Below are 16,614 nucleotides of genomic sequence, written 5' to 3'. Positions count from 1 at the left end.
ATGTTAGGACTGAATCCTTGCCTCTTCTTCATAGCATTTGCTTATGTTTCCTATGGCCTATGATTTTTTTCCCTACTCTCCTTTTTGAGCCTGGTATTTTTGGCTTCTGTTGCCTTCTATGACAAGAAGGGGTTCAGTTCCACTGTGTCAAGGCACAGGTTTTTTTTTTCCTATTTTAACCTACTTCTAATGCTTTAAATCTTCTCTGAGTGCACCTTAGCTCCTGAGTGGTAGGGTTTGGTGAATAACAGCTCTGCATTCACCTTATCTTTGTGTCTTCATAATTTCATTTAATTGTGTCACTGAGACACCTTCCACACAGCAATCTTCTCTCCAAATTAGAGACCCAGTCCTTTAAGTCTCTCCTTGGCTGCTCCATCCCCTTGGTAGCTTTATCTGACCATCTCTTTACTCTGCCTGACTCTCATGAGTGCCTCCTGAGATGTGGAGCCCACAAGAGCTTGCAGTGCACAGTGAGGGCACACTAAGGTTTATACAAAGGCACCGTCACATCCTCTGCCTTGTCCTCAGCCTCCTGGTTCTGTTGGCTTTTTAGCTGCTGCGTGCTTGGAGCAGAGCAGGCCAGGTGTTGGCAGTGGTGACCACGATGCACCTTCCTGAGCTGTTTTGGCTGATCCTGTTCTCATCTGTTCCGCGGGCACGGTTCGGAGGAGCTCTGAGCTTGCTGCCCTGCAGCAGTGGCAGGGAGGTGACTGCAGGAAGGGTGCTCGTGCCTTTGGACCATAACTTGTCACAACCTCATCCAGGCACAGCATGTCTGGACCATGCACCAGAGCTGCACGTATGTTCTTCAAATCCCACATTTCTTTCGAGATGTAAGAAGTGTGCAAGTAGCAACATGTCACACTCAAAATTTCCCCAAGTCCTTTTTATTACACTTAACCTTAAAGGTTGACAATCTTATTGTTTTGTGATTGAAAAATGTTCCAAGCAGGAAGCACTAAAACCCCCTTTATTTGACAGGAGTAGAGGTATCTGAAGTTTTTTTTGACTGTGAAGAAGGAAATGACAGAAGACCAACAGTTGAAAATCACATGCAAAACAGAACTAATGCTACTTTTGTTAGAAACTTGTCATTATACTCTCAGGAGTGTAATTCAATGCCCTGTGTCTCTGCTTCTCCACTCACAATAAAAGAAATAAATAACTTTTTGCCCCCTGGGAGTAGAGTTAGGCTAAATCTTTTAACACTTTTAAAGTCTTTTTGAGTGTTTACTTGCAAACACAAGATTTGCTAATGCCATTCACCATGTGTTGCCATATAAAAGCTTCAGAGAGGAAGTAGGCAACTTAAGGAAGTCTGAGCTGTCAAAATATTTGTTGCAAGGAGTTCTATGTTCTTTCCAAGTATGGTTCATTTTCTTCTGTAAGCATATTTCTGCCTGCTTTGTTTAGCATTGAATTCTGCAGAACTTCGTGTTGCAGAGCTGTAGGTTAAAATGTTTTATGACACATAGCAGGCCATTTGATTAAAGCCATTCCAAGAATTTAAAATTTCAGAAAAATTACCCTTTATTTCCCCCCAGGTTTTAATCCCTACACTTACACAAAAATGAAAACAAAGAAATAATGTATTAGGAAGGACAGGTAACACAAGTGCTCAAGTATTTAGCACTTCTTTGTCTGTTGTTCCATTCAGAAAAATGTTTGAACCACAAATGTTTCTCTGTGAATGGCTTAAAGCTGCTCTTTGCTATTAACTGTCTGATATTTGTCCTGATATTTGGCCAGACAGCTTAGTAGTTTTAAAACATCATTAAAAGTACTCATATATATTAGGACCTAAAAACTTTGAATTTATCACAGTTTGTGTTCCTTTTCAGTGCTGTAAGCTGCATAATTTGATCTCTCACAACAGCAAGGTACATTCAAATGACCCAATACAGACTCCAGAATTCAAAATACTACAATCTGGTGTTCAGCAGCATTTAATTTTCTTTCACAGTTGCACTCTGTTTGCACCTTGTAATTTTGCAGCTAGTGGAAGAGGGACTACAGCTTTACGCAGAGATTTGCTGGTTTGGGTCCTTCTGGGAGAGCCCAGCTACGGCAAACAATTTATTATCGACAAGTCTGCATTGTTTCAATAGTGAGACAAGCACCTACCTCCAATCAAAGGGAAATGGAAATTTGGACATATCCAGAGTTACCAGCATGACAAACCTGATGCCCAGGGCACAATTTTACAACCCTAAGACAAATTTCCTAGGAATCCAGAACATGTACGTAGGACAGGGAGTTGTTTATACAGGTTTCTACCTATGATATTTTTACTTTGATTTACCCCACCAGACCTTTACTCCATTGAGTCATCCACTACCTTGAGTAGAATGACTCACTGAAGAAAGGTCAGCAAGTTCTCTGTGCTCTGATTGAAGGGCAGGGGGTATTTTGCAAGCAATTAAACTTCTATGAGCACAAAGTCAAGTCAGTGAGGTGTTTTCTCAGCAGTTGCTGAGGTATTTTTGAAAAATTTTCTTTTACTGGATCAACAGACTAATGAAGTCATAGGGAATTTCCCCATGGCCTATGATAGGCTTGGATTAAGGTTATGTAAGCAAAGCTGCCATAAAATATTTTAAAGACTTAAAATGTAGATACCTAGTATGAGCAATTTCAGAAAGACAGTTTGTGACTCACAAAATGGAAGTTTGATAAACAAATTGATTTAAATAATGGGGATGTTGTTGAATACAGGTTAAAATAGCACAAACAGCTCATGAAGCAGGAATTTCCATTGTGAGAAGAAAGGAAGGGAGGGAGCAATATTAACAGAGTTTGGCTAATCAGGAAAAGCCCAGACCTAGCAATGCAATCAGGGATGCAAATCCACTCCTCAGAAAGTCCAGACCTAAAACCTTTATCAGTCAGCAGAGCTATGAAAGGTGATTTAATAAAATATTGAATTTGTTCTCCTGGAAGGGCAGGAAATTAGCCCTGTGATAGTAGATATTAAAGTGATACCACTATTGCTTTCCACTGAAAGCTGGGTCTGTTGGTATTTGCTTTATTTTGCTCATTCCCCATTTTTCTTGCAATAGATGGCTCTGTAAACAAAGTGCCAAAGCATGAGTGTGCTTCTGTGTAAGTCAGGATAAATTACAGTCCACGTTCCACAGAGGTGGTGCAGTGGCAGCACATGGCTGTGTTATCACTCCATTCATCTCACGTTTTTTTTTCCTTGAAGGAGCTGAGGTCTGAGGTTGAATTGGAGATCCTGGGAGAGACGGAAGGGCTCAATCTCTCCTTCACAGCCATCTGTAACAATGGGACCCTTTTTCCACATCAGAGGAAATGCTCTCATGTGAAAGTGGGAGATACAGTAAGTGCAGAACGTATTCCCCAAAGACATGAAGTTCATATAATTTAGGACGGCAAGGTAGAGTTTGCTCTTTATTAAACGATCTTCATCCAGACAAGTCACCAAAAAGCAGTCAGTACCTATGACCCTCTTCCGCTGTTCTCTGCATGCACTTCCTGAGCACCTTGCAGAGTTCTCTCTGCTTCCAACAGCCCCATTCTCTCTTCTAGGTCTCTTTCAATGTGACTGTTAGCCTCTCTTCTTGTGAAAAAACCAGAAGGCTTATCAAGATAAAACCTGTGGGGCTCAGCGACATGCTGGAGATGGAAATTCATCCCCTCTGCAGCTGTAAGTGCCAGGCCAAGGCCGAGAAGAAGAGCCCGAGGTGCAGCCAAGGGAAAGGCTCCTTGGAGTGCGGGGTGTGCGTGTGCAGCCCCGGGTACGTGGGGCCGCGCTGCGAGTGCCACGAGAGCTCCCTCGGTGCCAGCTCCTGCAGGGGCCCGGCCGAGCACAGCTCCTGCAGCGGGAGAGGCGACTGCTACTGCGGGCAGTGCCTGTGCCACCCGTCCCCCTACGGCAAGGTCTACGGGCCCCGCTGCGAGTGCAACGACTTCTCCTGCGTCAGGCACCGCGGGCTGCAGTGTGCAGGTACGGCCCTCGGCGCTGCTGTTAGTGTCCCCACTTGGAGCTTTAGGGGTTCACCCTTAGCTGGGAGCTTGTGATTTTGTATTTTCGTCATGTATTCGGTCACAATCAATTCAGTTTAAAGAATTACTAGTTATGAATGGTCTTTAGACTTAAAATAGTTTCAGCTATGCCATTATGAATCGGAAGTATTTACAAATTAGGTCGTGCACTGCCAGGAGACAAGATCCGCACAGAGGACTCCAGTAAAGAGAATGGAGCTGCACTGGCTTACAGCCAGGATAAGCAAAAATCTGATCCTCTGACTTAAAACTGAAGATTCTGGGAGAGAAAGAAAGATGTTAGGAAGAAGAGCTGGAGAGAGCAAAATATTTTCTGTTGAAGAGAATAATTTTAAAGTTCATCCTTCAGATTCTTTTTGAATTATCAGTGGCTGATTTGAAGTATAACAAATGTTTTTCCAGGCAATGGTGACTGTGACTGTGGGGAGTGCAGGTGCCACAGTGGATGGACTGGTGAATATTGTAATTGCACAACTGATACCAGCACCTGCATTGCTGAGGATGGGACTCTGTGCAGTGGGAGAGGTGAATGCATCTGTGGGACATGTGCTTGCACCCATCCAGGGGCTTTGGGCCAAACGTGTGAAAAATGCCCTCTCTGCGGTGACCCCTGCAGTTCTAGATGGTAATGTGGTGGCTTTAAACCTCTGATGTTTATATCATCCAGGTATCTGCTTCCTATACTGCCTCAGCAGTGTGTTTACTGCCATGTCTGTAAACTGGATTTACAGACCAGAACCCAAGAGCTTCTTTGTCCTTTGAGGTGGGTAGTCACAACTCATATATCAACCATTCACGAGCATTACGCTTGTACAGAAGGACTTTATGTGAAACAATTAAGTCAACTTCAAGCAGAACAGGTAAAACTTTACACTTCCACTGCTGTCCCTGGCTGTACAACTAATCAGAATGGTGGCCTTATCTGACATTTATATGGCCTCACAGAAAAATTTGGCATTTGTATTGCCATTCTCACACATGTGAATGAGTAAGGTCATGTTGTACACTCAAGTTTCACACATTCCCAAATTCATAGTCTAAATTCAGTTAAGCTTGGCTCAATTAAAAAGGTGTAAGTATAATAAACTAGAAATTAGTCTGGGAATGAATAAGTGGGTAGCTGTATGTCGTGTATAAGATGATGATAAATTGATTGTAAATGGTGGAATATCTTCTGTCCACTGAGCTTACTCAATTTATGTAACTTTCCTGCTGTGATGCAAGGTGTCTGCTATGGTGCATGACAGGAAAAGCAACCAAAAATACGTAGGTTTTGAAGATGACCACTCTAAGTACACCATTGGTAATGCTTGTATTACATGAGCTCTTGTAGGGCTACAGTCCAAATGGAACAATCTTCAGCAGAAATTTAAGCTAGCAGTTGGACTAGACTTCACAGAACACACGTTATTAATGACCCTGGCTTTGCTTTCTGAGTGCTGTGCTGAGCAGTTTAGGTTGCTTGGTTCATGATGATGTCTTGTCTCCCTATTCAGAGTTGAGACCCATTTCTCTCCAATACTGTATTTTCATACCTGTCATTGCAGTCTACAGTGTATCCGAGTGAAAAGCGATTCTATGGTGTGATTAATTCATCAATCTCTTTCTGTTAGTGCTAAATTTGCCCTAAGAAAACTGGGCCTCTCAGTATGTTCAAAGAGAATTTCTGCATGCAACTGCTCTAAACAAAAAGGACAATGCTGCTGCTTTGCTCTGCCCAATTTGGCAAAGAATAAGAAATATAAAGTTACATAATAGGCATTACATTAACCCATTTAAACATGTATATTGTATGCAGTGTTGGATCTTTTCTTTCTGTTTCAGTGTCTTCCCTTGCTGAAACTCAGGGCACAAAAAGCCAAGAGAGAAAGAGCACTGGGAATACCTGGGAGGGTAACTGAGGGAGCTGAAAGACCAGGTCAGAGGGGTTAGAGATCAATGGCAAGGCAGCTGAGAAAAATAGTGTAGCATGAGAAACATGGTGAATATGACAAAACCACCATCAGCACTGAATTTATCTCCATGAGATAGAGGCTATCCCATTACCCACTCACTTTTACTATTCACCATTTCTAGAGCAAGGGATAAGGTCACCTCCACCCCCTGAAGATAAACTCAGCAGCCCCAACTTATTCCCATGGATATATGTAACTCAATGCAACAGGAGATAGCCAGGGTTTGGTTTTTTTTTTAATGTTTTGTTTAAGTTCTCCTTTTTCCTCTCCTTTTTCCTCTCCTCTTCTCTCCTCTCTTCTTCTCTCCTTTTTTTCTCTTTTTTTTTTTTTAATGAAGTCAGTCCTTCAGGCTGCTTCTCAGAGTCTCAGACACTCAATTTGGCTGAAGCTATCTGTGAAAAATTAGCAAACACATTTTCCATCAGAAATGTTCATGTATGAATTCTGTTTGTTGTTTTATTTTCCATTCATAAACCCTGGATTTATTAAAATCCTCATTGAATTTACAGGGACATTTCTAAAGGAATTGGTCTAGACTCTGATTTTTACATAGTATTTCAATCATTCCACCACTGAATAAAAAATAATTATTCTGTAAGTTTCATTAGTATAAATAGGATCTAAGTAATTCCTGAGACAAGTAACCATAGTCAAGAGACAACTGGTGAGACACCTGGAAAGTTTTAATGCATTATTCAATAGACTTGCAACAAAGGCAAATTCATAGGTGCCTCAGCTTGACCTCTTTGAAGTCAATTTCAGATATTGTTCATCTGATAGGAATTCCTTCATCTGGTATGCAGTGTGAGATTATTTAGTGTTCAGAATATTTATTTTTTTAATTTTTGAAGAGGAATGTTACATGTGAGTAACCATATGTCTGATAGACCTACATGAATAATGTTGCCTGGGGTTCTGTCTGGTAGCTAACAAACTGGGAGAGAATAGAGGACAAGACAGAGCTTATCCACAATACCTTTATTCAGGTAGGGTTTTTTTCTTCTTTGGTTTTGTTAGGATTTTTTTTTTTTTTTTTTTTGTGGCAGTACCTATCATATTCCTGAGAACTGTATCTATTGCAGAAGACCTTTTATTTAGCTTCTTTTTAAAATGCAGATGCATACATACTGGCTTTTGTAATGTTGCTTTGTGGCAGGCAGAGATTGATGAGCTGCTGAATTATTTTCCACAGGAGCTGTGTGGAATGTCACTTGGCTTCTGATGACAAGTCACTGGGAGATTGCAGTGAAAAATGCAAATTGGTTGATGCAACTGTCAGCATGGCAAAGGGTTGGTATATTCAATCTTCCTTTCTTCTGTGTGAGTGATTAGCAGGAGGTTCCACTTTCAGTAATTTTATATTTGAAAGTACCCTTGTTTTTCTGCTGTGGAATTATATTATGGGTGATAGGGGAATTACTGTCTGTCTATGGCTCTTCTGAGGCAAGTAGGAAATGCAGAACAGGGCTGGTATAACCCTTCCAGGTAATTAACTCATTGGATCATGCCTATTTTTGAAGTAATTTATGCAGGAAAGTATAGAATTTCATAGATACAAGTTCCTGCAAATCACTGATAGATGAAAGTTCCTGAGTTTAAGGTATGCCTGTACCATGAGTTCCCGCAGGGCTTCTTCAGCCTTAGAAATGCAAAACCTGACTCCAGTCCTTAGGCAGATTCTTGATTACAGCTGGTGACTAAACACAGCCCTTTAACCAGTGGCAAAGACATTTCTTGTATTCTAAAAGGTCAAGAACATCTTTCAGCTGTTTGCTTTAATTCAAAAGTGCTCTGCATCAATGGAAATTTCTGGAATAGGAATTGATCTTGAGTAAAATAGTACTATCAGGAAAAAACCCAACAAACCCCACCACAATCAAAAAGAACCAAAACAAACCTTTAAATCAAAAATGTGCATTTTTTTTTTCCTTTAAAGGAAGGTGCCTGTTCAGCAGGCAGCCTGTATTTATTCTAGTGGCAATGCTAGTCCTAGCCCTATGGCACAGGCAATTGTTAAGTAAAGCAGGACATAGGCTCGTTATATCCACATCACAGATATACCATAAGCATCAAGTAAGATAAATGTAAGAATGAGGATGAATCCTCACTCATCCATGTGTGCATGTCTAAGGTTTGTGTCTGCAAGCTCTTGGAAGCTTATCCAGAGCTGTGTGAATGCAGAAATGTCACTGATGTACATCCTTCCAGCAAGGTTGTACCTTTTGTTTTTGATGGCAATACTTCAGTATAAATTTATAAATATAAAAATATCTTTACAGGCTTAAAAGTCATATAAGCACTTGTATCTCTTCAGTTAGTAAAGTCTTCAGGTTGCTTTTGTAAGATGGAAGATATTTGTAGCTAGGAATATAAAAAATATTACACTTTTAAATATAGTGAATGCTAATCAAGAGCAGAGACAACCTTTTATACAGTTCTGCTCATATACAGAGGTCACAGGAATATGATCATGACAATATCATCTCCTATTTCTGCATATTTCCTTTTTTTCATGTCTTGTGCTTGGGACCTCTTTAGATTTAAAATTTATTTACAGCAGTTAAAGTCAGCTACTTCTTTAGATTTAAAATTCAGTTGCAGCAGTTACTGCAACCTTCATGTTCACATCCAGATGCCTCAAAAAAAGAAAAAAAAAGCAGCTGTTGCAAACTGTTTCATGTGAAATGCTTGGGTAGCCTCATCAAGAAGTCCTGAAAGAAAAAAAAATAACCTTTAAAATAGTAGCTAAAATAGAATCATAGAATAAAAACTATTATCTGAACAAAACCCACCAATCTAAAAGTGGTATAACTAGCACACCACATAATATTTAAGACAGATTATTGAGCAACTTCATGGGGTAGTATACTTTTTTCTGGTTTATATTTTAATTTCTTTAATGCTTCAAGGCTTTTGGGGGAAGAAAAAAGTAAAAGCTCTAAGTTAAATAAAACATTAGCTCTTCAAAAATTTTGTTTCTCTTTTGCACATGGATGTTGCAACACAATGACTGGAAGTGTGAAGCAACAAAAAAGCGTGGGCTGTACATTTTCCTGTTTCCTGGGAGTGCCCTGAGTCGTGCCTTTCACCTCCCTTCTTTGGTTCTGGGTTTGCCAGGGGTTTCTCCTGCTCCCCAGCAGCAGGTCAGGTCAGCCCAGGGATCTGCCAGGGCATGGGGTGTCCAGCAGCTCTGCAGGTGCTGATGGCTTCACGTCTGCTGGGCTTATCTCCACAGCAGGCACCATTTCCAAACTTCTATTTTCATTCACTCCTAATACTTGAACATTTAAATTAGGCTACTGCCAGCACCCCAGCCACAGGGCACCAGACTGCTCCTGCCACAAGCCCAGCAGGGACAGTTATACTTTCCTTGGAGAACCCAAGTTTTTCCTACCCCATAGTGCTGACACCTCACAAATTCCCAGTGCAGCAGCAAAGTGGGTACTGGAGGCTGAATAAACCTCTATGTCAGCACTGCTCTGTTATGAGTCAGAGTGAGGTGAACTCTGCTGAAAAAAAGCATTTTGTTGAGCAAAAGGCAAACACAAAAGGACATAATGACGTTTAAATTTACAGTCAACATTTTTGTTGTTGAATCTTTAATAAATGTATCTGCTAGGAAACAGTCTTTCATGCTTTGAGTCTTCTGCTTGCCACTGTTAACTGATTTCTCCTCCAGTGTGACTCCAGTTATTTCAAATACAATTTAAATTACCAGAATTAGGCTGCAGAAGAGTGTGACAATTCACTGCAGAATGCAGAAAATTACACAGATGTAAATTACAAGAATTTACCTACCTAGGCAAATTTTTATGCTGATGAACTGCAAATAACATATGCAGTAGTCTCTCTTTAGTGATCCCTCCTTCTAAAAATAACATCAGAGAAATAAAAATGCTAACCATAACCTGGATTCTGAATAGCTTGAACTGGCATTTTTGCTTTCATTTCTACATCATTGCACATAATCAGTATTCTGCTCCCCTTGCTTTCAAATTATGACATTAAACAAAAAATTACCATGTAAAAATAACTAATCTATGTGCAGTTACTGCCTTCTGGATGATATTTGGTACATGCTTGCAAGTTTTTCTCCGTTTTCAGGATAGCTAACAACTATCCTTATCCTATTTTTTCCTCTTGGTAAGCAAGTTAGTATTTTGAGTCTGCTTGCTTAAAAAGTTGGGAAAGTACAAACATTGCAAAACTTTTGACAGTGTTACTGGAACTGTGACGTGCCAACAAGAGCCGTACGTCTGCAGTTCATGGCCCTTCTAACAGAATCAAATCTTGTTAAATCAGCTGCTCTAGGTTGCCTGTCCCCTTGGTAGATAACACAAGGTGCTGCCACCAAGGGCCAGCAAGAGGTTAAACACAAGGCTCAAATCAAAAGCAGGTTTCCATTAAAATCCAACCAGCTAGGGTTCTTTTTTTATAACAGAAGAGAAAAGGACTGGAGGGTAGTGAATAGTTCCATATTTTCTATGGTGTTTAATAGTATTTTCTGTAAGACCAAATCTTATCATAATAAACAATACAGGGAAGAAAAAATGGAGCAAGCATGGTTTTTTTCAATGTAGTGTAGATTTCTTTAAAATGCTCTGTTATTGTCTGATTTCTATTCAATTACTCTTCATATTAAATTTTGAGGACTTCAAGATTTTTAGCACAATTGCTTATGAAATTTCATTAAGTGTTTTGAATGGGTAGAAAATAATGGTCAGTGACAATTATTTTAAAGAAATGTTTTTCTTTTTTCTAAAAAATAAATCCTCTGAAGTTTGACTAAAATATATTGAAAAGCATACCTAGATTTCCAGTGATATCTCAAATCATGGACTATATGGAAACATAAACATTCAGCCCCAGAGGTATTATTGCACACAGGTACAAAGTATATTTTCCTCTGTAAAATATTATGTTGACATTTCTGGCTCTGCACTTGTACTCTCACTTTTTGATTGCTTATTTGCTTTATATTGTCCCTCAAAGTCAGCTTCCTTCTGTCTCTCTGTTTCCTTTGAGTGCATTTTTTCTCAGCTCCCCAGTTAGGAATAACCTGGAAGGAAAAAATGGATTAAATTTTTCTGCAATTAACAGTAAGTGGAGGGATGAATAAATGGGGTCAGACTGTCATCTCAGGTCACTTTATTTGCTTCATCCGGAATCCTGTTACAAAAATCTCAGCATGGCAGTTTTCTGTTATTTATCTTTATTTACTCTTGTAACAGTATTGGACACACAGTGACCTTTGAGGAAATGAATGGCAGCCCTTTTAACAGCACCCACACTGCTTGATGTATGCATATCTACTTCTGAAACATGATCTACAGGTGGCAGGAGTAGCTGCAAACCAAAGGAACATAACTTTGTTCCACTGGTTACTTTGTCCCATCATTTGGGCTATTACATTTCCAAACAGCTGCCAGTTAAGAGTTTTGGGAGCACTTCCAATTCATTGAAATTCACAGTACACTAAAGTAACAAGGTGCACTAGATGGTCAGTGCAGATTGACAACATCTGGATCAGTTCTTTGGAAATGTAAGTGAAAAATCAGAAACTAAACAAAATTGGGAATGGAAGAAAAGCCATTAAATTTAGTAGAAATTCTGACAGTATTTTTGCTTTTGTCTTTCACTCTTTACCATCTGCAGACAAGGCTGTGACAAACATGATGCCAGCAGTCTCTCTGGGTATTAAAGTTTAAATTTCATTTGATCTGATGAATTATTTTTTCCTTCCCTCTGCAGATTATTCAGAAGATAAATCCATTTCCTGCTCTTTTCAGGGGGAAAATGAATGTATAACCACATTTCTACTTGCTGTGGATGAACAGGGAAGGACAGTCATTCACAGCATAGAACGGAAAGGTAAGCAGTTTTATTATATTATATAATATTGGTTTTCGTAGGTGAAATCTGATTTAAAACTGCAGTCAAGGTTAGCCATCTAGAAACAGAGCTCTTTGAAGCAGCACATCTCCTCCTTGTGTTTGTAGCTCTTCTCTGCCCAGTCAAAGAGCTCCTCAAGTACTTATTTAATGCACTGGTGACATAAATACTTGGCCTTTCATGAAAAATGGGCAGAATGATCCTTGGGCTGTAAGAATAAGATAATTTTTTCAACAGCTTGTGCAGTTCAAAGAAGATACAAAACAAAAGAAGATGATACGAAACATCATTTGCATTATGTGATAAAACTATAATTCACTTTGAAATTATATATACAGAGGTGCTTGTAACAAAGGTAGTGCTAAAGAAGCACACCTCTTAAACTACACCCCTCAATCCCTAAGATTCATGGATTTAAAGATAAGATTTTATCTTTATTCAATACTTTATTATCCATTTTAAGTAGAGTTGACAAAAAAAAAAAAAAAAAAAAGAAAAGAAATATCTTCTTTTCACTGTCCTCTATAGTTCATTGACCTCTCTGTAATGGCCCTCCCACAACACTACAATAACCAGTTTCACTGTCATCTGCTGCTCTGCTCCTGGACCTTAAAATGTGAACTGGGATGAGACCTTAAGAAATTCTCAAGAAATACAATTTCACTCATGGAACTGAAGTCAATACGGCACCAGTAGCCAGAGCACCAGCCTGGTGCTCAAAGCAGGGCCCCTCAGAATTAGTTAACTAAGGCCATCAAGCAAAAACAGAACGTAAAATGCAATCATGTAAGACCAGCCAGACTGAAATGAATTTTTTAATGTTCTAAAACCATGGTTCAGCAGAAAATTTTGTAAAATACTAGTGTTCACCAACTTTCATAGACAATACTCTCTAATATTAAAACAATCAAACTTCTTTGGGTTTTGGTGAAGCAAAAATTTCAGTTTTAATTCTGACTCTCTGAAATATTTTATTGTAAAATTTATTGCAGAACCTGTAATGCAAAATTCCTTCCAGTTGCCCAGTCCAACATTTTCAACAAATCTGATGGAATTTTTTCCCTCATTGTTTTCATGAGAGAAATGCAGTTTTCTCTATTTTATCAATATCATTAGTGACTTTACCCTGACATAGATCTCACTAGAATCTTTCCTTCTGCAACCCACAGAATATCAGTCCATTGAACTAGAGCTCCAGCCATAACATTGTGAAATTCATAATTTTGTCAACTCAGCCCTGTTTTTTATAATTATATTGAAACAGATCTGAAATCAAATTTTTGACTTTTCTCTTCAGAATCTGTGTCTATATCCAGCAGCTGCTAGTTGTCATGGTAAAAGAGCAGTGGAAAAAGTTAGCAAATAATTTTTAAAACATTTTAATGCAATATTTTTCAGCTGGTTTCACAAACCCTTTAGGAAGCTAGCTGGAGAAAAATAACATGAGATTGAAGGAAAAGGCGTGCCCAGCTCATGGCAAATGAGAATCTCAGCACAACTCTTGACTGTTTTTAATTGCCTAAAATGTATTGATTGGTTATCCACGGTCATAACTGGTTTTGTTTCCACAGACTGTGCACAGCATCCAAATATCCCAATGATAGTGGTGGGTGTCACCCTTGCTATTCTTCTCATTGGCATTGTTTTACTTTGTATATGGAAATTACTGGTGTCACTTCAAGACCGAAAAGAGGTGGCCAAATTTGAAGCAGAAAAATCAAAAGTTAAATGGCAAACGGTATGTGAAATACATTGATTTTATACAAGGTTATTTAGTTTGGTTACATGATGCACAACTGCCTCTAAAATTCTGGGTCTTGAATTTGTTCTTTTAAATGGATAGATTTTGCTGGTGGGTTTTTGCCACATCTAGTATTCTATGAAGTAAAATAATGTTTCTTTAATGGATGAAAATTATCTAGTGTTTCATCTTCCAGTTTAATTTCTTCCACATCTAAGAATGTGTAGATAACTGGGTTTTTTTATTAATAGTTGTTAATTAGTAGCCAGTCTCATATTAATCCTAACAGTGCTGTTGTCTGCCTGTATGATTATCCAAGGTGATATCCATGATTATCCCTCTGCCCAGAAACAGAGCTGCTTAGGAAAGGGAGGTTGTTCCTGGCCTCTGTCATGATCCAAGCCCACTCCCACTGAGCAGGAGTGAATGGAACTGTCCCAAATGTAAAGGAAAGGACAGAGAAATCCAGGCCTTGTTTTCTATCCATGGCTCTGGGCACCTAATGTAAGCTGACACCACATGTTCCCTTTTCTTCTTTCTTTTCTGCCCTTCACTTTTTTTGCCCTTTTGCAAAAGCTTTAGGGCTTCTGAGAATCTTTTCAAAAAAAGCATGTTGAGTAAGCATTTGTGGCGGGTGTCAGGAGGACAGACAATGTGCTCACACGACTCCACTCTCCTACAAAGTCCTGTGATTGCAACTTTTTCCAATAAAGGGCACTGTCAGCCTTTCAGCTTTTGACCTGGGAAAATTCACTAACTTACAGGCAAGGCCACCTGAGAATGCTTTCTTGATCCTTCAGGACAGCAAGGTATGCTAAAATGGAAGGGAAGTTGGATATATACAGTTGATAGAAGCATTTTAATTTTCTTTTCTGTCACAAGAGGAAAGTATAGGAAGTGATTGCTGAGAGTCCAGGATGAAAATCTCAGGTGAGACTTGCCCTTCTCCCAGCACACAGTAGGTACTGTATGTGACAAGAGCACCATGGCAAGTCACACCTGACTGCTGAGACACTCTCTGTGGTTTTGTAATCGTCTAACTGCCAGATCTGATACACAAATTTTGTGGGACACATTTCATGAGGTATTGTTTGATGATGTGCATTACTTTAATCTGGCAGGCTGATGTGAAGGAAAGCGTGTTCCTGAGCCCAGGCTGGTTTGTGCTGCCTGAATTCAAATCAGTCTGAATTTCAGTGGCTTGGAACACAAGTGAGCTACCAAAAGCTATTCTAAAGTCCTCAAAGATATATTACTTCTATACAAACATTGTGTGACTCCCATTTAATATGTTTTTGTTTGGGTTTTTGTTTGTTTGTTTGTTTGTTTGTTTGTTTGTTTGTTTTTAGGAAACAAATCCACTGTACAGAGGCTCAACAACCACTTTTAAAAATGTGACTTACAAGAACCAAGATATGCATAAAAGACCCATGGCTGCAGATTTCTATTAGCACCTCCAACACTACAAACTGTTTTACTGGCAGGAAATCTAAATCTAAACTTGTTTCTTCTCAGCTGATTATGTGATATCTGTTTACAAGTTGCAGTGGTATAACCATTCTGTTAGAGAATATATATCTTGTGTTGGGACAAATACAGATAACATATTAGTAGTAAGGGTTAGTAGAAATATTTGTTTAAACGACCCTTTATAGTTACGGCCCCCATCTTAAAACAATGACATGAAAAATAATTTTGTCTTTAATACTGAGGATACTAAATTACCATGTAAGCTTATTTTTTGTTAAATTAGATATATACAGTGAACTTCATACTACTTTGTCCATATACACAATCCCATGAATTAGTGTTTAGGAATGAATTTGCACCAGTCTATTTGGTGGGCTAGTTTAAATTTAGAAAACATTTTGTTTTTTCCATGAATGCAGTTTCAACTACTGAGGATCGAGCTTTCTCATTATCAACTATGTGACTGAATAGTTCTCACCAGAAAAAAGTGGTGATATTGCCTGTCTTCTGTAAATGTAAGCTATACAGAAACATTTCTTCTCTAATTCTTCTTTCTTGTCCTATTTCTCTGTTTCTTTTCCTTGTTGTTCTTTAAGGACCTAGGCCCTGGGATTATCTCAGGGAAAGTTAAATCAAGCCAATCAAGCCTTATTCACTTGCAGTTGTTTTCTGCTCCAGACACAGACTGCCTTTTTTTTTTTTTCCCTTTCAAATTCTAGTAAAAAGGATACAGAGAAAAAGATAAATATTTGTAAATTAGAGACCCCAGTAGACACACTTTTAAACCAGAGGATTAGCAGAACTCCATTTTACATCCTGTAAATTATTTGGGTGCTCACAATATACCTCACATGCTGGGCCATCACACAAAGTGGCTCCGGAGCCCTTTTCATGCAGGAATGTTCACATAAAAGGTTTATCACCACACACAAAGACAGTACTTTTTTGTTGATATGTCCATAGTTGTGAGGTTCTTTCAATGCCCAACAGCCAAACTGCTTATTCTTGTGCATAACAACATATTCACTTCTTTAGGGCTGGGTTGTTTGGTTTTGGGTTTGGTTTGGATTTTTTCCCCTCAAACTAAACAACAAAAAGATTTCACTTAATATTCATTTCCATTATGTTAATGAGGAATTTTAAATCTCCATTTTAGCTAATTACAAATGAATTTCAATTTTTAAATTTAATCTGATAGTATGCATAGCACTTGAAAAAGGAAGTATAAAAGCAACTAACATGCTGGCATAGAAAAATTACAACATTGGGCTACTTTAAGGTAACAATAATGAACTTTTTTTAATATAACTTTTCAGCTGCATTTTTTGCTACTCTGAAACAGATGGTCAAAATGTACATATGAAGATACTTAGAAATGAAGACTTAGAAATCAAAGGTACTTTGGCACTGTTAAAAATGATCACATACATTCTCTAAGGTAAATCAGGAGTTTGATCTGAAAAATTATTGATCTGAATGTATTTGATCTGAAAAAGTTGATGTCCATTTTGTAATAAGTATTTACCA

General features: G+C 38.7%; 1 protein-coding gene across 3 annotated transcripts in view; it reads left to right on the top strand.

Annotated features, from left to right (window-relative positions):
- ITGB6 (integrin subunit beta 6) overlaps nt 1–15,265 on the top strand; it is a 29,156-nt gene extending 13,891 nt beyond the window's left edge. For all 3 annotated transcript variants that reach the window (XM_068195644.1, XM_068195643.1, XM_068195645.1), the window contains 7 exons: nt 3,209–3,343; nt 3,553–3,970; nt 4,432–4,654; nt 7,177–7,274; nt 11,736–11,855; nt 13,448–13,614; nt 14,967–15,265. In XM_068195644.1, the coding sequence (XP_068051745.1) occupies nt 3,209–3,343; nt 3,553–3,970; nt 4,432–4,654; nt 7,177–7,274; nt 11,736–11,855; nt 13,448–13,614; nt 14,967–15,068 (1,263 nt within the window). In that variant the 3' untranslated portion in view covers nt 15,069–15,265. The remainder of the gene's footprint in view (nt 1–3,208; nt 3,344–3,552; nt 3,971–4,431; nt 4,655–7,176; nt 7,275–11,735; nt 11,856–13,447; nt 13,615–14,966) is intronic.
- The last annotated feature ends 1,349 nt before the right edge of the window (nt 15,266–16,614 follow it).

The sequence above is a fragment of the Anomalospiza imberbis genome, chromosome 7, assembly GCF_031753505.1.
Source record: "Anomalospiza imberbis isolate Cuckoo-Finch-1a 21T00152 chromosome 7, ASM3175350v1, whole genome shotgun sequence".
In the NCBI taxonomy this organism is placed as follows: domain Eukaryota; kingdom Metazoa; phylum Chordata; class Aves; order Passeriformes; family Viduidae; genus Anomalospiza; species Anomalospiza imberbis.
The sequence above is the reverse complement of the archived record's forward strand: the minus strand, read 5'-3'. Positions and strand labels throughout refer to the sequence as shown.